The sequence below is a fragment of the Lontra canadensis genome, unplaced genomic scaffold, assembly GCF_010015895.1.
Source record: "Lontra canadensis isolate GAN:19392208 unplaced genomic scaffold, GSC_riverotter_1.0 scaffold18, whole genome shotgun sequence".
NCBI lineage: Eukaryota > Metazoa > Chordata > Mammalia > Carnivora > Mustelidae > Lontra > Lontra canadensis.
The window spans coordinates 8,169,869-8,192,298 of NW_022631012.1; the positions used below are offsets into that span (position 1 = coordinate 8,169,869).

Genomic DNA, 22,430 nt, shown 5'->3' on the forward strand with positions numbered 1-22,430 from the left:
GTATGGGGTTTGATTCTCAAAAGGCATTCTTTTACAAAAATATTGACTTGTATGCAACATGAGAAGTTTTATTTGCATATTAACCCTGGAACTTATAAGGGCAAATGGTATCACACATCTCAGAGATTTGCAAATCCAGGTCAATATTCCGCAATTAAATTCCAGACTCTTCACATGATTCTAAAAACAGCCATAGGTAACTGTAAATTCCATCAAACTGGTTATTTAGCACTTTGTATCACACCAAGAAGTTCTTTTAAGTCAGGTGATTATTATTAGTGCATGGCAAACAAGGTCATATTTACTTTACCTTTTAAAAAAAAAAAAAGCTATATTTTCCAGATTTTCCTAAAAATATTTTTTCCCAGAAAAATACTTCCAAGTCCTTTCTTAGATTTTATTTTAATTCACATTAGAAATTGAAGATTGATGCTCTCTCAGTATAAATGTCATTGTTAGTTGTTTTAATTAAGGTAGGATATTATCTAAAGAAACCATTTCAATTTTCTGCATATTTGAAGGTAAATCACTATATTTTCTGAACCTTAAATAACACTTGAGGTAACATGCAATCCCTAATCTATTATCATAACAAAGCTTGACTATCTGGATTATGGGGTTATAACTAAGCACTCTGAGAAATTCAGCAGGCTCTAATTTAGTTTTAGTATCTTGTAGTATTAGAGGATTTTCGGAGTTTCTTATTACTAAATTTATAACAAGTTTTTAAGAAAGCATGACCATAAAAATACTATTTGGTAATTCTCCAGATGTATGCAGCATTTTATAAATACTACCGCAAAATAAACTCTCAAAGTATTTCGTATTCAAAAAAATCCTAGTTAAAAAGGGTTATAGAGGGGAGGGTGGTGGGGGGATGGGTGAGCCTGGTGGTGGGTATTAAGGAGGGCACATATTGCATGGAGCACTGGGTGTGGTGTATAAACAATGAATCTTGGGACATGTAAAAAATAAAATTAAGATGTTAATAAAAAAGGCATGGGAAAATAAAAACAACCTAAGCTATGGATATGCTAAATAAAAGTCCAGCAAGTAATACATTAAAAAAAAGAAGAAGAAGGAGAAAGAAAGAAAAGAGGCATTCCCTCTTGGGTAACAGGGATAATGGGAGAGGACCAGTGCAGGACCACTCCCACGGGGCGCTGTGAGCACTGACGTTGGAGAGTCAGCTCTGGGGGTGCCTTCCACCTAAGGATCCAACCAACTGGAACACTCAGTCACTATCTCATAGTAACTACTACCTCCATGTACAGAAAAGGAAACAGTGACAAAGTACAAAAAGGCTCTGATAAGGGCAGCAAAAAGCCAAACTGAATGACACATTTTCAGTCTCCCCAGTTTGAGTTTCTTTCCCCAAACAGGGAAGGCCACAGACAGTTCGGGAGCCCTGGCCAGCCACTTCGCAATCAAGGAGTGCATCACAGATCTGTGACTAGGCAAGCAGCAGGCAGAAGAACAAAAGGGGCTCATTCAGCACATGACACGAGTCATTGCGTATCCACACAGGCATCAGTGTTTTTGGATTTGTAACTGTCAGTGAGTTACTTAAAATGCAACAAAATGGAGCATCTAATAAGTGAAAGTTTTTGGCTAGTTAAAGGAACTTAAAAATCCTAGTAATCTACCTCGTAATCCTACCACTTCCCCACATCCGAACTCTCCACAAGCCAGATGACGTTCAAATAATGGTAACCCTGTTCCATGAGGTTGCGGAGCTCAGAATCCTACTGGAAACCACTAGGCCACTCCTGCAAATGACGGGACCCTGACTGAATGTGCATCTTTGCAAACACTTCCTGATCAGAAGCGGCTTGGGAATACCCCTGTCTGAGTCCAGTGCCAACAACCTAAAGAGGAAAACAGATTTGGTTCCCTGGTATCATTGACCGATTGACAGAAACAGTTTGATTCTTTCTACTCAATTTCAATACAACCTGTTGGAAAATAGAAACTACTATTTCAATTTGATTTATTTTGAAACTGCCCCACCTTTGTGTCTGTTTAATTATCTCATCTGCTCTTCAGTGTAGTTCAACCAGCCAGTCCTTATGATCTTCATCATTTAAGAACCCCCATAAACTCCTGGGGCGCTGAGTAGCACAGATGGTTAAGCATCCAACTCTTGGTTTCCATTCAGGTCATGATCTCAGAGTTGTGAGATCGAGCTCTGCAGTGGGCTCCATGTTCAGCATGGCATCTTCTTAAGACTCTCTCTCCCTCTACCCTTTCCCCACTCAAGCTCTCTCTCAAATAAATAGATAAATCATTAAAAAAAAAAGTCTCATAAACTCCTGAACATTGGATAAACATTTGAAAAGAAAATACACAGGCCTGGGGCGCCTGGGTGGCTCAGTGGGTTAAAGCCTCTGCCTTCGGCTCAGGTCATGATCCCGGAGTCCTGGAATCGAGCCCCACATCAGGCTCTCTGCTCAGCGGGGAGTCTGCTTCCCCCTCTCTCTGCCTGCTGCTCTGCCTACTTGTGATCTCTCTCTCTCTGTCCAATAAATAAATAAATAATCTTTAAAAAAAAATACACAGGCCTTAGCTCATAAATGTGTATATATATTTTGATATTACAGCTTCTGAATATAATAATAAAATAGAACATTATATTCAAATGATTATTCTACATGCATATCTTTAAATTCAAACTTTTCAATCATCAGGTTCTATTAATCTATTTACTACATCAGTAGGCTGATAGCGAAAGATCTCTTTAACCAGACACATATGCCTGAATTTGAATACTGCAGCATAAGGAAATGAAAAAAATATTCCAGACAATCAGGGAATTTGAGACCCCCAATACCAGTTTAATTATTTACCTTCATAGACTTAATAGGAAAAAAATGTTCAAGTATTAGAACAGTTTAGTTGTACCAACACTATATAAAATTTTAATAGTTCATACAAAATTATCCTATTCAAAATTAAAATAGCTTTGTGAGGAGCCAGTGTTGTCTGCTCTCTTGATTTTTTTTTTTTTTTTAATTTCCCAGCCAGGAGTCATACCCACAGAGGCCCATTTCCTCCAATAGCAACCCTGCCAAGAACACTTCACAGAAGGAGTGAGCTCCAACAGAGCCATGGTGAGGATTCGATTAAAAAAAAAAAAAAAAAAGTACAGAAACTTCTAGGAGAGTGATGTGATTACAGTGATAAAGCAAAAAATAAAGGTAGGTTTTTTCTGCTTGGTTCACTGATGTACACCCAGTACCTCGAACAGGGACGAGATCACAGTAAGCTGAATCAGTTATCTGTTTAATGAATACTAATGACTTATTCATGAGCCTGAGTGACAAGACCAATCTGAAAGAAGCAAAGGATTCATGTTTGTTGAGAAAATTCACCCTTTTCAAGAGTGCAATGCAGAGGTTTTTAGTCCACTCACAGAGGTGTGCTACCATCACCACTAATTCCAGAATACTTTCATCACCTCAAAAGGAAATTCTGCACCCATGAGCAGTCATTTCCCACTCCTCCTCACCCCCAGACCTAGAAACCATACCCTGCTTTTGGTCTTCATGGATTTGCCTATTCTGGACATTTTCAACAAATTGAATCATACAATATATGGTCCTTTGTGACTGGCTTCTCTGACTTAGCATAATGTTTACAAGGTTTATCCATGTTGCATCATGTACTTCCTTACTTGTTATGACTGAATAATATTCCCTTGTGTGGGTATATCACATCTTATTTATACATCAATTGATGGCCATTTGGATTGTTTCCACTTTTTTGAATAATTACGAATAATGCTGCTATGAACATCTATGTACAAGTTTTTGCTTAAACATATGTTGGATACCTGCCCAGGAGTAGAGGGTCATAAGGGAACTCTATGCTTAACTTTTTGAGGAACTGCCAAAGCGTTTTCCAAGCAGTTCCACCATTTTACATTTCCTACCAGAAGTCTGTGAGGGTTCTAGTTCTCCACATCCTCACTAGCACTTACTATTGTCCATCGTTCAGATTATAGGCATCCTGGAGCATGTGAGGAGGTAGCCACACAAGTTTAAAACCAAATGAGAGAGTGACCCAGGACTGAAACAGATTAAAGCATCACCTTCATTTCTGCTAGTTCTATACCAAAGGAGACGATCAGCTGAGAATCCTGCAGGCCTGCTAATGCCGCACCCTGTGTTGGCTAGATTGACCCACCCGAGGACAGACAACATGGAACGAGAACCACCCCCAACAAAATACCTACACACACACACACACACACACATATCAGGCTGCCCCTGTGCAACTTAGATTACAGAAGAGTACCGAGAACGGGCTCTTCCTATAGGAGGTGGATCCCATAAAAGAAGGGTATAAGAACAACAACACAAACATACCCAACTCCTTCCCATCAGTTAAGTGGCTCTTCCTTCCCGGAGCGGGAGTGAGCAAGGGGACAGGAAGAAGCCAAGGTGAGTAAACAGAGCCAAGAAAGAGCATTTTCCTTGCCCAATAATGATAAAGAGGAATAAAGTAGAGGGAAGTGGGGATGGGAGCATGGCATCTATCCGTTCAGTTTCCCCCTGCTGGCCAGCTGAGACTTCTTTTCATAAGCAGAACTGAAACCAAAGTACTAGTAAGCACTCCAAGTTATTGGTTCATCTCAAAGGAACTTAATAGAAATGGTTTAAGTTGAAAAGGATTTTTACACTGTCCTATTGATACCTAGTTCATTTATACAAGAACTAAAATAACAAAAATTAACTCATTTTTAATAGGTTCATCAACAAAGTCAATCAACAAGTCACCAAAGTTGTTTCATCGCATGCTGTGTGCAAAGCACCGTGTTGGAACTCTAACAAAAGCAACTGCTCTGCAGAATGCAGAACAAAAGTCCTTCCATACTCATTCACTGATACCTGGCCCCTGTCCTATATTGATTACTTAATTCATTGACCTCTCCAGTTCCTATCATTGCTTCACAAGGAAAGAAGTCCTTTTAACCCACTTTCAGCCAATAAAAATAAAAGCCTAAGACACCAGTCTCTCTTGGGAAGACGTGGGAACTAGATAGGGGCTTGGTGGTGGTAAAGAGGGAAAACCTTGACAAGCTTCTTCAAAGTGTGGAATCATCATTCTGTTTGAAACTAATTCTTGGGATACTTTAAATATCTGCACTTGAAGTTAAAGCCAAATAGGCCTGGAATAATTCTTTTCCTCTCTAATGAATAACACAGTGTGTGTGCACGTACTTTTTTTTAAATATTTTATTTATTTATTTGACAGACAGAGATCACATATAGGCAGAGAGGCAGGCAGAGAGAGGTGAGCGGGAAGCAGGCTCCCTGCTGAGCAGAGAGCCCGATGTGGGGCTCGATCCCAGGACCGTGAGATCATGACCAGAGCCGAAGGCAGAGGCTTTAACCCACTGAGCCACCCAGGCGCCCCATGTGCACATACTTTTGTCTAATCAGTGTGAAATCTCTGGAGGATAGGCTGCACACTGGGTTGAACAGGTTTAATTAGCCTAAGCATCCTTACACATTAATTTCCTTCACTGGTACTCTGTACAAAGATTTTGCTAACGTGGAAGGCAAACTGAAGTTCAAAAAAAAGTTTTACAAAATATGTGTGTAATGGTAGGAAGAGTGTGGATCTAAACAAATTTTCAGAAAGAAAAACTACCAATATGTACCAAACCCTTTAAAGTACCAATTCTTTGACTCAGAAAAATCCCATTCTCAGAATTAATCCTTAAGCAATTATTAAAGATGTGTTCAAAATGCATGAGGAGGGGCACCCGGGAGGCTCAGGCAGTTGGGTGTCCCACTTTTGGTTTCGGCTCAGGCCACGATCTCAGGGTCATAAAATCGAATCCCACATCAGCTCTGTGGAGTCTGCTTCAGCTTCTCTCTCTCCTTCTCCTTCTGCCCCTCCCCAATCTCCCCCGCCCCCTTGCGCGCAAATAAATAAATAAATAAATAAATAAATAAATAAATAAAATCTTTTAAAAAAATGTATCAGGAAGGCCTTTCCTTATAAATTATTTGTATAGTAAAAGACTAGAAGCAATCTAATGTCTATTACTATGGGATTTTAAAATAAATTATAGCAAATGAATAGGAAAGGCTATTATGCATTTTTAGAAATAAAAGCTTAGGAGATTATTTAAGACATTTTTAAATGTTCATAATGTTACTAGGTTAAAAAATTTCTGCTTCAACATAACGTGCACCACGTCATCTTGGTTTTGAGGGGTGTATATACAAATACAGACACATACAAAACAGACTGTTACCATGAATTCATTACATATGAAGCAGTAAGTTTGGGTATATGACCTGTTTGGAGAAAATGAGGCATAAATAAGGGAAAAACAATGAACACAAGAACAAACTACAATAAACACTTCCTTTGCCACAGCTGAAATACCCTTTGTTTTTAATTCTAGTTGTAACTGATAGGAGTTTTGATGGGCCTTTTTTATAAGGCTTCCTTCTGGGACCTCAAATGACTTCTGGAGGCCAATTAGCTATTCTGCTTCTAAAAAAAAAAAAAACCTGACTGAATTTGTTAGTGAGAAATTTGACTCAGGTTACTGAGGCCCGCAAAGGTGATTCCTTTGCTGAGTCTGTGAAATTCTCATGCCATCGTCCCTCCTCGAGACTCATGATTCAACCTCTGCAGTGCTCAGGGCACTGGCACGGCTGACTGAAGCTTTGGTTTGTGCAAATACCAGAAAGCACCATTCCCATGCCTGATTTCGCATTTCTCCTCATTTTCCACAGCATTCACTTTTAGGGAGCTTCAACAACCCCCAAGACCTAGCCTGAGGCAAGAACCGATAGAAGAGTAAAGATAATATCTGAAGTTCTTAACCTGTGGCACACAGTTCCAAGGTTGAAAACACGCACCGAAGTACAAATGTGCCCACTGTTAACTGGACGGTTATAAATCCTGAGAAATCCCATAACTCCCTGGGCAGTATTTACCATGAAGGCCACCCATAAATATTTGGCAAGAAGCTATCCTCCTGAAAAATCCTAGTTCTCTGTGCGACATAGCCCCGCAAGCCCACACGTGAAAAAAGGCCCACTTCTGTGCCCATATTCATTAGCAACACAGGAAAAAAAAAAAAAAAAAGCAACGTTTCCCATTATATTTTGTGTCCCTGTTTCCTCTCCTGTGCCCGTGGTATTTGTTCCGTGGACCCTGCTTAGGCTCAGTGGCACTCTGTGGACTTCCTACAAATCAGACTCTCTGAATGTAGCCATCCCAAGGATTTTCATCCTGACAGGCAGAGCTCACTGTCTTCCTTACATGCAAATAATCTTATTTGCATCTAAACCCACTGGCTCCTAACTGACACTCAGTTAAGAGAACAGTTAATCTCCATGGGAGGAAATCAAGTACCCAGTTAGCTTTCTATGACAATGCACGGTGGGCTTAAGCAAGTTTATTGGCCCTCTCTCTCTGCCTCAATGTCTTCCTTCCTTTGCATAACACAAATAATAAGATCCATCTCCCAGAACTCTGGTGAAGATTAAGAACAATGTTCCTGAATCTCCCTTCCCCCATCTGTCCTCTGTCCTTCTTGGACACCAAAGTCTCTCAGACTAAACAGCCATTCTAGTCTCATCATTCAGACTCTATGACCATGAGCTGGTGATCTCCTACTTGAAGGTATTGCTATGGAGCTGTAAAGCTCTTTATACCTTTCATTTACAGAAGATACTGTATGTATAACCAAAACAATAAACATTTCTTCATTGACCTGAATATACACTCTCTAATGCTATCCTGAACATTTATAAGTTTTAATAAGTTTCTCCTGAACTTATTTTAAATTTAAAATAGGACCATAGTACAAGAGAACAGTTAATTTTATTGAGAGAGACATCAAAACAAAGCAGTGTGCAATGAAGAATTCTATGAGCAAGTATGTTTATGCTACAGGATTTCCAGATGTTCTTAACTGTACCTTGGAGTGCTGTGGCTTCCCATTTTCGTAGTGGATCTCCACATAATCAGAAGACAGCAAACCACTACAGGGGAAAGAAAATAGAGTGATTTTGGCATCCAAGACACTTAGCGGTTTTAAAAATAATCAGCTCAGTAGATGGCTGCCCGGGGCGTGTAGACCACAGAGCGGCTTTCCACGGCAAGCACAAATAGGTTCTCATCAAGAGCCCTAAACGTTCTCCAATAACAAATCATGCCTGTTAAACAAATCATCACTCTCTGAGAAAAAGACGAAAATATAGAGACTATAAGGGTGAACTCTGTTTATACACATTATGCATCATTTGACTGATAGGTTAATTAATATGGAACCAATGGAAAAGGCAGGCAGAAAAAGGAGGAGACAAACCCTATAAAAATCCCACAATTATGCTCTAAGTAACTGGAATCTCAAAAACATTATCACTGAGGAAAAGAACAGCATAAAGGCCAGACAGTAAATATTTTAGGCTTTTCGGGCTACATGGACTCTGCCACGACTTCTCAAGTCTAGAAACAGACACAGGTGATACAAACGAGTGGAACTGTGTTCCAGTTAAGACTTCACTTATGGACACTGAAATTTGAATTTCACCTAATCTTCATGTGTCATGACATTTTTTCTTCTTCAATTTTTTCAACCATTTAAAAATGTAAAACACACTCTTAGCTTGAGGACTGTGCAAAACCAGGTATGCTCAGTTTGGCCTGTGGGCCACAGTTTGCCAACCCCTGGAATAAAATAACAGTCAACAATAAAGACTCTGAAATCAGACAAAGTCGGAATGAAAGCCTAGCCCAGGCCCTCCTTAGTGCTGTGATCATAGGCCAGTTACCAAACTCGGCCTTTACTTGGGTCAAAGGCGACAGAGAGCATGAATCTCATGGGACGTTAGAGGTGACATGAAAGCACACGCCAGGCATAGCCCAGAACTCAGCACTAAGTCCGTGCTCAGCAATGAGAATGAGGCGCCACTGCTTTTATTTTAATTCAATTTCTCCAAACACATTTCTCCCTATACAGTGTGGAGAATGCAAACTATGAGCCTTGGAAAGAGCAGGCAACCACTGGGGCATCTGAGTTGCTCTTTGGGCTCTGCCACTAGAAATAATGATGACAAATGGTAAGTTCCATGTGTTGAACATTTACTAGGTCATAGGCACTGTGTAGGGACTAGAAAGAGGTTAACTCATTTCATCCTAATGGTAAGAGGAGGACAAAAGTAGGTTCTACTATGTATGAGCCAGATGTGTGCCCTAAATTTAGGCTTCCACGTCCTCTTCTGCAAAAGGAAGGGCTGGAGAAGATGACTCCCTGGGTCCCTTCCTGCTCTGACATTCTAGTTTCTCTAGTTCTGCCTAAGTGTAGGTTTTCTTGTTAGGAAATCTTGACACTACTGCTTTAACAGAAGTATGGAAGAACTCATCATTTTGAGAGCTGCATCTGATGCAGGTCTAACATGCTCCACTGAGGAAGGCTGGAGGCAGCCTGGAGCCAGTCAGCAGAGGGGGAGACACATGCACACCTCCAGCATGGTCTCCTGCACCAGCTGAAGGTCAAGCTTTACAACACACAAGTAAGGCAGATGCTGGTACCTTGGACAACTTCTTCTATGGAAATTACTCATCAAATATATGTCTACTGATGTTTCTACATCTGAAACTAAATTGTGGTGCATCTACTCATTTTAAAAATCTAAGTAATAGTTCAAGTAATGACAATTCTTAACTCTATATACTTGAAAATACCTGACAGGGTACAGAAACATCTCTTTTTTCCTAGTTAATTAAGTCAGCAACTAGCACTGTGAATAGACATATACAGGGCCATTGATGGTAATATTTCTCTGAGGAACACTTCCACAACACCAAGGCAGAGAGAGGTTTCACTAACTACCTTCTAATTACCTCTCTCTACAGGTAATTCATTATTTTCAAAATTCTCAACCACACAATCACTGGAGTATGTCTAAGAGTTGAAAACAAATTTATTTGCTTGTGATGACAACGGCATATAATAGCTTTCTAACCATTAATTGCCAAATCTGATAAAGGTCACTTTAATTATCCTACTTACGCCTTTTAAAGGGCTTCCCTTCACCAACCGCCAACCATGGATATGACTGTTTCTAACATATGCTGCATTTGAAGATGTCTTAAAGAAGAAAAACAGCGACTTTTCCAGTCATGTGTGATAGACACTGAGCTGGACATAACACTGTATGCTCCTGTCACCTCACTATTCCACCCTCCACCTCCTATAAAAATCCACCACCTCGGGCGCCTGGGTGGCTCAGTGGGTTGAAGCCTCTGCCTTCAGTTCACGTTGTGATCCCAGGGTCCTGGGATCAAGCCCCGCATAGGGCTCTCTGCTTGGCGGGGAGCCTGCTCCCCACGCGCACCCCCCCCCCGCCTGCCTGTCTGCCTACTTGTGATCTCTGTCTGTCAAATAAATAAAACCTTTAAAAAAAAAAAAAAAACCACCACCTTCCCCATTTGCTCCAGCCTTTCCTCCAGTCTGACCATGGCACTCCCTCCCTTAACACTGTTGCTGTCACTCACCACAACATCCCAAAACCTGGCGTAATCCCTAGCACAAAGTAAGCACTTAATAAACACCCACCAAGTGTGCAAACATCTACTACCATCTACTGTGTGCTGGGATTAAGGACACAACTTTCTGAAACTGAAACTAAGCCAAATCAGCACACATGTATGAGATTAGTCATCTCACCCTAAAGTACTATTTGTAATCTCCCTGAAAGTGAATTAATAACAAAATGTAACCTAATTAACTATAGTAGTCTTAAAGAATTATGAAATGAGATCTTTCAGTGACAGACAAGTAACAGTGAAAAGAAGAGTTAATTATGCAAGTAATGTGTCTCTGTCCCTACCCAGAGGGGAAGGAGTAAGTAATCTCCATCTCTGGATGCCTAAGGATGGGCTGTCGGCAGTGTCTGCTTGCAGATGCTCTTCAAGGCCTTCCCCTACCTCTGTTTCTACTGGTTGCCCCAGAAGAACTTCCTATTGCAAATGCTGATCTATCTGGCAATTGCGGTCCCAAGCATAAATGATCAAGTTGCTTTGTTGATCAGCCAACCGGGTGCCTGACCACCTCTAGAAATTGATAAAAAGTTTTGGAACACCCTAAATTCTGAAATAAACATCCTTTCTCCGATCATTTAAGTACCAAAAAGATATCACAGGGCTACTACAATGCTTCTTGTCCTAGTTATCTGGTGAAAGTGGTGATTCTTGGAAGTAAAGAAATAACTGTAGGATGGGAATTCAAAGCAAGGTGGAAGAGAGAGGAAGACCTAGAGGAAGGAAATTCTCTTGAACTCCCCTCCCTCTGCACTTGACGGTGAATCCGTACCACTGAGGTACGGTGAAAAGAACATGAATTCTAGAGTCAGACTAAATGTGATTTTACTCAAATATGAAGAACAACAGTAAACACCTTGAAGATCCTGAACTCTAGTAGCAAGAGAACGGTAAGACTATTAAAACATGGCAAAGGAGCCAAGAATCAAACCAAGGAAGCGAGCTGTGCTAGAAACGATGCTATGCAGCCACCATATCCCACTTCGCTTTCCCCTTCTTAGCACGGTAAGACTACATTTCAAAGCTTCTCCAGCAGTGAGGTTAAGGCCAAGAGACTGAATCATGGCTCATAAGATATGGTGGGAAGTGATGTCTACCCCTCTGGACATTATACTCCATGCATGATTATCCAAGCTCTCTCTTCCATGGCAACTCTGGAAGCCCCGTGCCCCAGATGGCATGGTACAAGACGGGTGCAGCCTAAGGCTCCTACGTCATGATCTGGAGAAGAGCTTCTCAGGAAAACCGCTCAACTTGTATTGGACCATAAGGTGGGTAAGAGATGAGATTCTATAGTGTTAAATCTCAGACTTCATCTTTATTACAGAGACATGGTTTCAACTACCCTAACTCCAAGCTTTATCACAAAGAAGAATTTAGAAATTTAATATTCAAAGAATTTCAGAATCATCAGCAGATATACAAAGAAAGCCACTACAAGATCTAAGCATTGGAAATTCACACAAAGAGAGAAATATGCTTTGGGGAGATTTTTTCCTATATAAATAAATATATGTATATTTTTATATATGTATATACATAAATAATTTGTTGGAGTCCTCAAGTTTGAAATTTATGTGTCTCACGAAAATAAGCCCACCAATAGCCAAGTGGTCAAAACTCCCAAAGGTTTGTATCTTCCACTTAGACTCATTATGGAGAAGCCAAGCATCCTAGTAACTGGGAAAAGTTACTTAATAGGAATCCCTTATGACTAAAAATCTTATTAACCAAAAAGGGTAGATGACTCCTAGGTTGTTTTTGGGCGGGGCGGGGGGGGGGAGTTTGGTTTTTTGTTTTGTTTTGAAAATAATTTGAATCTTCCTTTAAAGAAAGAATTGTGGGGCGCCTGGGTGGCTCAGTGGGTTAAGCCGCTGCCTTCGGCTCAGGTCATGATCTCAGGGTCCTGGGATCGAGTCCTGCATCAGGCTCTCTGCTCAGCGGGGAGCCTGCTTCCCTCTCTCTCTCTCTCTCTGCCTGCCTCTCTGCCTACTTGTGATCTCTGTCTGTCAAATAAATAAATAAAGTCTTTAAAAAAAATAAAAATAAAAATAAAGAAAGAATTGTAAGCTTTCTTTTGGGTAACCCTGTCACGAAAGGCTAAAGAGACTAAATCAACCAAACTGTTTGATTAGGTAAAGGTCAGGGCATCGGGCTATGAGGGAAATGCTAGGAAAGACAAAGGCTGGACCACAAGGACACTATCTGGTCTACATGAGTTCAAAGTCATTTACTTCCTTATAAAAAAAGTCAAACTATCAGTCTCCAGAAGCGCACATCTGAAATCCACGTTCCCTGAAGCTGAAAGACACTGAAATTTGTTGAATCCTCATAGTTCATACCCCTGACTAAAAAATTGTGTGGGTTACTAGGAGCAGAATGAGCTCTTCGAAAAGGACCTAGAGGCCAACAGGGGCATCAGTAGATCTAAGGAAAAGTTGAGAATAATAGTAGCAAGCAACAAGGCTTACCAACTGAGTGGTCATATAATTTGTCATCCAAATCTGGCCATTTCGCTCATTAATAATTATGCCAGGACAACAGATGTAAAACCAAGAAGTTCTGGGACATATGGTTACCCTACCTCAAAGTCAAATTTTAGGTATGTACATCAAGTTCTATATGGAAAGTCAGGTTAGTCTATGAAATGAAAATTATCCTAAAGCTGAGATGCTACTAAGCAAGCAGTCTGTGAGTATGTCTCCTTCTCCAGTTGCTTTTGGCCTCTGTGATTATGTTTATATGGCCAACATTTTAGGGCAACCTTGGGTAGTGCCCTTGGGTTCTCTGAGTGCGTAACATCAGGAGAGAGCCAGCAATCAGAGATGTGGAAGTCAGGAAGCTACAAATCCACATTCACCGCAGCCCCCTGGACTTGTCAGGTCTCGACCAGCCATGCTTCTTGTCACGCGAGGTCTTCATTCTTAAGAGTGCGATAGCACAAATATTTTAATTCAGTCCTCAGTAGTAAAACCCAGAAGTTACTTCCATGTGTGTTCAAGACTGGGATTGGCACAGAAGTCAACATTTATATGAACAAAGAGTAAAAAACTGTGTGTAGAAAAACAAGACAGCCACTAATGTCTAGTTCCATAATGTTTATTCACTCATCTGATTATCATCTGTTTGGCAGGGCTTAGCTTCTCAGTGCTGCAGGCGCTGATCATGCCCCGGGACCCCTGACAGATTCACCCGAGAAGTCTCCTGCTGCCCTCTCCACCAGGTCTCATTCATTCATTTAATAACAAATGCTGGTCACTATGGAGATGAGCACCTTCGTGGGGCTTCAAGCACAATAGCATTGTACAATGAAGCCCCCTGCCTGTTCCCTCTTTACACTAGAAGCTTCTTTTCTCCTTTTATATACATACATATTTTTAATTCATCAAATAATTACTATAACTTGTAATGAAGAGAGACACAGAATTTAAACTCAGCACATTCATACAAGCGTAAGTTTGTAACCTTGTAATTATCCTCTGTCCTTATGTTGCTTTCCTTTTTTGAAAACAATAGGCTTAAAAGTCAAATGGTTTTTCAATAGCCACTTTTCTCAGGGTTTAGGAAAAAATTAATCATCCCACCTAAAATAATTTTTATACCGAAAGTGTTTCAGCTAGAAAATATATAATCCTTTGAATGTAAACAATACAATAAGACTTTTAAGCTGTGCTGAAAGATTGGACGCATGAAGAGGTTGGAATTTAAAAGAGGAGAAATGATATGTTAAGTGGGTAAAAGTAATTACAGATTGAATAGAAGCTTTGTGTTAAGTCACACAAAGACAGCCTGCCAGGCGAGGGCTGGGAATGTGGGCATATTTCATAGGAGGGGAGCTGCAGGTGGAGAAAACTCCTAGCAGAAGCAGGATGTAGGGGTGTAAACCTCTTTGAGGGTCACAACAGGAATTTAATGAGTTTCTAAGTCACATAAGAGGTTGCGGCCAAAATTTTAATGTGGAGGCGCTCTTGCATCTCTTAGGTGTTGGGCCCGTGCACCATAATACTACCTAATATAACAGGGAACAGCACGGGCAGGACTGCAAGTTAGCAGACACAGAAGCAGACAAAGGAGAAGCCAGGAGAGAAAGGAGGAATGAACTTGAGATGTAAACGCTGAGGACCACCGCTCAAGCTGGCTTGATAGGCCAATGAGAGTAGCCAATTAAGAGTTCCTTTCTAAGGAGATGGCATCGACAGATATCTTTAATTAGATAAAAATTAATTTTTCCTCCTTGGCTTTGAAGTCAGACCATATGAAGGGGCTAACATGTTCCGAGCTGTGGCTGCCAATATTTCTGCAAGTATATACCACTGATTCTGAGATTCCTCCATAATAGAGTCCCAAGTATTCTCACATACGTGGTTTTACCCCCATATATTGTTAAAAAAAAAAAAAAAAAGATTTTTAAACACTGGGAAAACTGAATCCAAATAAAAACGGCACACCTTTTCATACCTCTTGAACACGATTACACGTAACTGAAGTGCTTTGATGCGTAATTTAAGCTAATGATGAATACTACAGTGTGCTGAATATTGCCAATGGAAGTTCTCTTCCAACATGCCCCACACTTCTTTTTACAGCTATGAAACATGCCATCACACACAGTGAAATCGTGCAGAATGGGTATGGACCTGTGATCCGCCTTGCCTTCCTGTAACCTTGTCCAGGACAGACAGCGTCCAATTCCTGCCACGTCCTAAGATAAGAACTCCCCGCTTCTTCCATTTTTCAGTTTTATCAGAAAAACTGCACATCCGTTTACACAGTGTTCCATTCTTTCCAAGTATGCATGAAATGGTCAAAAGAAAAAAAAGAAACTAATAGAAAATCTACCAGAAATAATAGGCATTAAATAAGGTAGCTGGTCACAAGATTAGAATGTAAAAATAAAATACCCCGTTTTATGTGCACCAGCAAAAATCAACTAGAAATAGTCTAGGGGAGAAGATTCTACCAATAATGATGAAAAGAGAAATGAATTTCATATATGTGTTATGCCTGTAGATATATAGACATACATGTATATATGCATAGATGTATATATACTCAATAAGTTTAATGTTAATTCCATGCAAGATCCAATAAATTTCTGTAACTTGACAAAATTATTCCAAAGTTCATCTTAAAGAACAAATGCTTATGATTACCCAAACATTTTTCTTAAAAAGGGAGTTACAATAGGATATTATTATTTTATTTATATTACAATTATAATAACCAAGATACAAAGCACTGACCTGATGAGACAGATGGCCCGAATGGGAGAAAAGAAATTCACATTTATATAAAAAATTTTATATATGAAAATAATGGCATTTTTAAATTGGTAAAAAAAAAAAAAAGAATAAGGAATAGATATGCACAGGACAAGTGACTTAACATTTTTGGGAATGTTAAATCCCTATTCGTATCTTACACCAAAGTAAAATTATATACATTAAAGATTTATATTTTTTAAAAGAAAGTTACAAAAATACAGTTGAATGTTAGGAAGGAAAGGCCTTTTTAAGCATGATATTAAGACCAGAAATTATAAAGAACAACAGATAGGACTATAAAAAAATTTTTAAACTTCCATGAGTTAAAAAATACCACAAAATTTCAAGAAAAACTAAGAAAAAACATTTGTAAAACATGAAAAACAAGGATTGCCATCCTTTACATAAGGAGCCAAAGTTAAAACCACATAAAAACAGATAAACAATTCAATAGAAAATGGGCAAAGGATGTGGGCAGGCAATTAACAAAACAGAATGTGCAAAATGCAGTTCACAGAAAAAGAAAACAAGAAATACTAATGGTTCTCAATTATATACAATTGCACTAGTAATAAAAGACCTGTAAATTAAAACGACCATAAGAGACCAATTTCTCCCATCAGTTTAGAAAGTAAAAATGAATAATAACAGCCAGAGCTGGCAAGAGTTAGAAAAACGAGCACTCTACGCATTACTGTTGGGAATGTGTTATTAGTGCATCTTGCTGGGGACAATTTGGCAACAGCTATCAAAGTCCTAAAAACACACTCACCATTTAAATCCATAAGTTTTTATAATCTCCTAATTGCTACTTAGTTAAAGGTTTCCTGAGGAAATAACTAAATAAGAGCACACACACACACAAACACACACACACACAAACACACACACACACAGACACACACACGTGCGCGTGCGCGGGGATTCCCTGAAGATGATGTAGGTATGAGTTGGTTTTTTTATATGTAGTTTTAGAGACAATTAGAAAGATGTTTACAACATTGTTCAGTGAAAAAAGCAAATAAATGAATATTATTATGTTTGGTAACTTTTTTGGTAAATTTTCAACGGTTTTTATTTTCTTTCTTTGGCTCACCCATGAATTCCTGAGTTTTTACCTTGAATATATATTACCTTTTAATATAAGAAGCCACAATACAAACTATATCTTTTTAAAAGAAGAGGAACACAGTGCCTTTAGGAAGAATTTAATGAAGGGCTCATTTTAGGCTCAGGACAGGAAAGGAATCACAGCAGCTGGCAAGGCCACCAGCCACCATGCGGGGAGTATCGGCCGGGCTGTCTGCCTGTCTCCCGATTCAGTGCTCCCACTGTTCCGTGAACACCTGGGGGTTATTCATGCTAGACTAACTTCGTGAGGACACAAGGGGAAAACAAAACAAAACAAACAAACAAAAAACACCCAGTCCTTACCCTGGAGGTGTTTATCATCTCGTACCTAAAATAAGACAAAGCCAGGTCGCCTGGGATGAATAACAAAGCATCAAGGGGGGGGGGCACCCCCAAGGAGGGAATTCATTTCAACAATGATGATCAGAAACTTTTCAATAAGAAAGTAAGGCCAAGGCAGCTTCTTGACCCAATACGGTCAGGGAAACAGAGGCGGGAAAGAGCAGGTCATACAGACAGAGCGACCAGGCCATGAAGACAGGGAGGCATATTCTGCTGAAAGTCCAGCTGGGCTAGGGCATCCTTCGTGGACGAGGTTTGGGCCCAGGAAGGACACCGGGTTCAGCAAGGAGCTGTGACCTGGGGAAGAAGGGTGCGCTAGAATCGGGAACGCAGCACTTCGGAGGCCAAACTCGGTTTTCTGTCCGAACGGAAAGCACGCGGTACATTCTGTGTCCTCAGAAGCTGCAAAGACTGTAGGGCCTGGGCAGGGCTGAATACAGATAAGGTTCTTTTACTGGGTCAATTAGAGCCATCTGCAAAGTAATTAATGTTAGCAGCAGGAGAGAACAGCAAAAGCCCAGCAGAAACGCTAAGAAAAGGCCTTCCACAGATGAAAACCTGTAGCCTTAACTTTCCTTCACTCATTCAATTAACGGCTGAAGACCAAGGGAGAAACAAATAAAACAGGCGGGGGACAACTAAAGGTTTCACAAAGACTATGTGATTTTTACCTAAACGTTTCCATTTCTTTAAATGGTTTTACTGTAAATTGTAGCTATTTGTCCTATCCAAATGCTAGTGTGAACTCGCAATTTTATGTTCTTTTAATAGTTGAAGGAACTGCACGGAGGATATTAGGAGATGGAGAGGAGAAGGGAGTTGGGGGAAATTGGAGGGGGAGACAAACCATGAGAGACTGTGGACTCTGAGAGACAATCTGAGGGTTTTGGAGGGGTCGGGGTGGGGCTTTGGGTGAGCCTGGTGGTGGGTATTAAGGAGGGCACGTATTGCATGGAGCACTGGGTGTGGTGCATAAACAATGAATTCTGGAACACTGAAAAAAATTTAAAAAATAAAAATTAAAAGAATTACAAATAAAGAAATAGTTCAAGGAAAATAAGATTTTTGTAGAAGAGCCACAGTCATCTTTTGTACGCTTTCTTCCTCTTCCTGCTCTGTCTAGAAAGAGTCTAACCCTTTGTCTCGCTGGTGCTGCTCTATCCTGAGGCTGGATGGTGTCTGCTGGCCAGACCGAGCCCCAACGCCACAGAGCAGGTCCCACGGGACAGACTGACAACAGGGCTGCAGGGCCCTATAAAGGAAAAGGTATTTGAAACTGTCATCCTAGATTTCTCTGTACTAAGCTGGAAACAACATTCTATGCAATAGTGGATCCTTCATACATAATATAAAGGGGATGTTTAGAGATCATAACCACAGCCTTTCCTAAATAGTACATGCTTTAAAGAAACTATCACAACATAGCACCTAGAAACGTACTTCTGCAGTAACATCAAACCAAGATGGCAGACAAGAACACAGAACAGGGGCGCCTGAGTGGCTCAGTGGGTTAAGCATCTGCCTTCAGCTCGGGTCGTGATCCCAGGACCGAGCCCCGCATCAGGCTCTCTGCTCAGCGCGGAGCCTTCTTCCTCCCTCTCTCTCTGCCTGCTTCTGCCTACTTGTGATCTCTCTCTCTCTCTGTCAAATACATAAATAAAATCTTTAAAAAAAACAAAAAAGAACACAGAACAGCAACAAGAAGAGGAGGAAAACAAGAACTTTTTAAGGGTTTCTTCAAGTACAAAATGACTAGTATACAAAATAGCACCCATTTTTAAAATTACCTCTTAAAAAAATAATCTTCAAATTCATCCCCTACTTCATGGCATCAAAAACTGACCCACTGGACCTTTGATTGTTAAAAAAAAAAAAAAATCATGAGTTCTAAGGTCCAACTAACAGCTCTGGCCAGAGAATTTTTCATACTTCCAAACTATGTGCCATTTTGACATAATAGCAAGATAATGGGCCTCTGAGGAATGTAGAATTTACCGGAAAAACTATTTGTAGCTTCTGTGGAAAGGGGATTCCATCCAACTGGTGTAGACTTTCAGATTCAGTGTAAGTCACTGTAGTGCTAACTTGGCCTTTTTCACTTTGCTCAGGGTTCTACCCTCAGTTATGAGAGAATGCCTGAATTAAACAAGCACCCAGATGTATGTATTGTAGACTGAATTAACGTCAATGAGTGAACGAGTGAGTAAACAGGAATCCAGAGATCCAGTTCCTAGGCTGACTCTGACACTGACTGTCTCTGAGACCTTGGAGAAGTTCCTAATATTGTAGAACAATATTGGGTGAGTATTCTTACAAAAAAACAAGAATGTTGGGTTATAGGATCCCTAAGGACTCTTCCGAATTTCAAGTAGTGATGTGAGTATGACTGCCATCATCTTCTACCCTAAAAATATACCTGTGCTAAGCTGGGAGTTGGGGGGTCATTAACGCACGTGTCTCATCTATGCGGTACACGTTTTGTGAAATAATCAACTGCCACATACTGGGATGACTTCGGCCAACATTTTCAAGAATGGTGCTAGAAGAAAAGTTCCACCCATATTCCATACATACTGTAAAAAACCTCCTTACAGTTTTCTTGTTAATTCTACATGTTCCTATGTACCTCAGCCAAAAAAGAACAAACACCTCAATTTCCAAGATGTAAAGTGATAAACTTCTCTACAGATTAGATTAATAATGAATAAAAAACTTTCCCATAGAAACTAATCTAAGAGCTAATATTTAAGAAGCCGAAGCTATATCTGTGTTAACACCAACCTATTTAAGTGGTGTGCTAAAAATCAGATAATAATTACAAAACCATTACTTAATTGTAACTAAAAAAACCTCAAAAACTTAAAGTCATACTAACATGCTTTATTGTAAAGATACTGAAAAGCCAGGGCACCTGGGTGGCTGAGTGGGTTAAAGCCTCTGCCTTCGGCTCAGGTCATGATCCCAGGGTCCTGGGATCAAGCCCCATGTCGGGCTCTTTGCTCAGCGGGGAGCCTGCTTCCCCCCACCCCCCGCCTGCCTCTCTGCCTACTTGTGATCTCCGTCTGTCAAATAAATAAATAAAATCTTAAAAAAAAAAAAAAAGATACTGAAAAAACAAAGATAACAGGGAATACTAAGTATCCTGATTAAGTAGCTTTTGGTAAGCAAATCTGATGAAATTTCATGTCACTTTGAAGGATACGTATAAAATAGTGATCACAGGTGAGCAATCTATTCCAATCTAACCACATAGTCTGAACATTTTGCATAAAGCTGAAACTGAATTTTTATCTCTTAAAAGCTACTCAAATCATTAACTATTGACACTTGATTCTCTAAATATATGTCTTTAAAGTCACTTTAAATAATTTATGGGAAGACACATTCCTTCTATTTTAATGTACATAATGTGTCAGTGCCAAAATCAAATCAGTGGTAGAAAAAAGCAGAACAACAGATATCTAAAATAACAGAGTTTTAAAACAATTTCTATAAATGGGCTATTCCTCTAGCCAGACAACTTCCATTAAATTGTCTTAAAATGTTAAGTCCATGTCGACAATCTTACCCACATTCACAATTAAAGTGCCCCTCAATGTTTGGATCAAAAGCAAAACCTTTATAAGATTCTAGAACCAGCCAAATCCCAGGGAGACTGACACAGAAAAAAGGAGAAACTATGCTATTTAGGTCCTTTCAGAGAAACTATTTTTAGTTTTATCTTAAAAACAGGCATTTTTAGAGCCCTCATGAAAATTCTAACAGTTAACTATGGCTCCATAGTGGCAAATTCACTAAGTATCAACAGTAAGTTCTAGAATCACGAGTTGGAAATGATAGGGAAGGAGAAAGATCCTGAATGAACTGATTCACACCCAGGTTTGGTAATTCACAATAGGGGTAGAAAACGGAGTAGACTACACTCAGAGAAAAATCCAAAAGCTACTAATCCAGGAGAGTCAAAATTCTGGGGCAAGAGAATATTCAGGAGTTGAAATGCATAGAATCTAGAGATTATGCCATCATGTGAACACCAGATAAGCAAAGGAGACTGTCCAAACTACCAACCCATAGAAATGGCAGGTGCCATGTTGTATCACAGTTTTTGGTACTATCACCTACACAGAAGAGGTATCCTGACAAAGTTCTGTGGATGATGAGTCCACAAGCCAGGAAGTTCAGAAGAAATAAAAGACAATCATGCTTAGCAAATTAAGTCAATCGGAGAAAGACAACTATCATATGATCTCCCTGATATGAGAGAGAGGAGATGCAACATAGGGGGTTAAGGGGGTAGGAGATGAGTAAATGAAACAAGATGGGATTGGGAGGGAGAAAAACCATAAGTGACTCTTAATCTCACAAAACAAACTGAGGGTTGATGGGGGGAGGGGGTTTGGGAGAGGGGGGTGGGGTTATGGACATTGGGGAGGGTATGTGCTATGGTGAGTGCTGTGAAGTGTGTAAACCTAGCGATTCACAGACCTGTACCCCTGGGGGTAAAAATATATTATATGTTTATAAAAAATAAAATAAAATAAAAATTTAAAAAAAGAAAAAAAAGGAAATAAAAGACAAGACAAAATGGTACATCACACCCCAGTCTGAGGAATCCACAGGCACTGAGGGTCCTACAAGCAGAGCTCAGCCCCAGGTAAGGAAGGTGAGGCCTGAGATAATACATGGCAGCAAGAAAACTGAGACTGGGGCTACTTTCTGTCTCTATCTTTAGGTAAGTATCTATAAGTCCAAAGCCAATCCCAGGCAGCCTGCCCACAAAGAGTGGGAATGTATGGCTAAATGAAGAAGGAAGGGGGCGCCTGGGTGGCTCAGGTGAGTAGGGGCCGGGACCCTTGATTTCACTTCAGGTCATGATTTCAGGGTCGTGAGAGATGGAGCCCCTGTCAAGCTCCATACTGGGTGTGGGATCTGCTAAACATCCTCCCTCTGCCTTTCCTCACCCCCCACCAAATGCTGCTCATACTCTCCGTCTCTCAGAAAGAAGGAAGGAAGGAAGGAAGGAAGGAAGGAAGGAAGGAAAAGAAAGAAAGGAAGGAAAAGAAAGGAAGGAAGGAAGGAAGGAAGGAAGGAAGGAAGGAAGGAAGGAAGGAAAAG

General features: G+C 40.2%; 1 protein-coding gene across 2 annotated transcripts in view; it reads right to left on the reverse strand.

Annotated features, from left to right (window-relative positions):
* Positions 1–22,430, reverse strand: part of ADAM23 (ADAM metallopeptidase domain 23) — a 163,427-nt gene that overhangs the window by 69,834 nt on the left and 71,163 nt on the right. For both annotated transcript variants that reach the window (XM_032859976.1, XM_032859977.1), the window contains exon 4: positions 7,952–8,015. In XM_032859976.1, the coding sequence (XP_032715867.1) occupies positions 7,952–8,015 (64 nt within the window). The remainder of the gene's footprint in view (positions 1–7,951; positions 8,016–22,430) is intronic.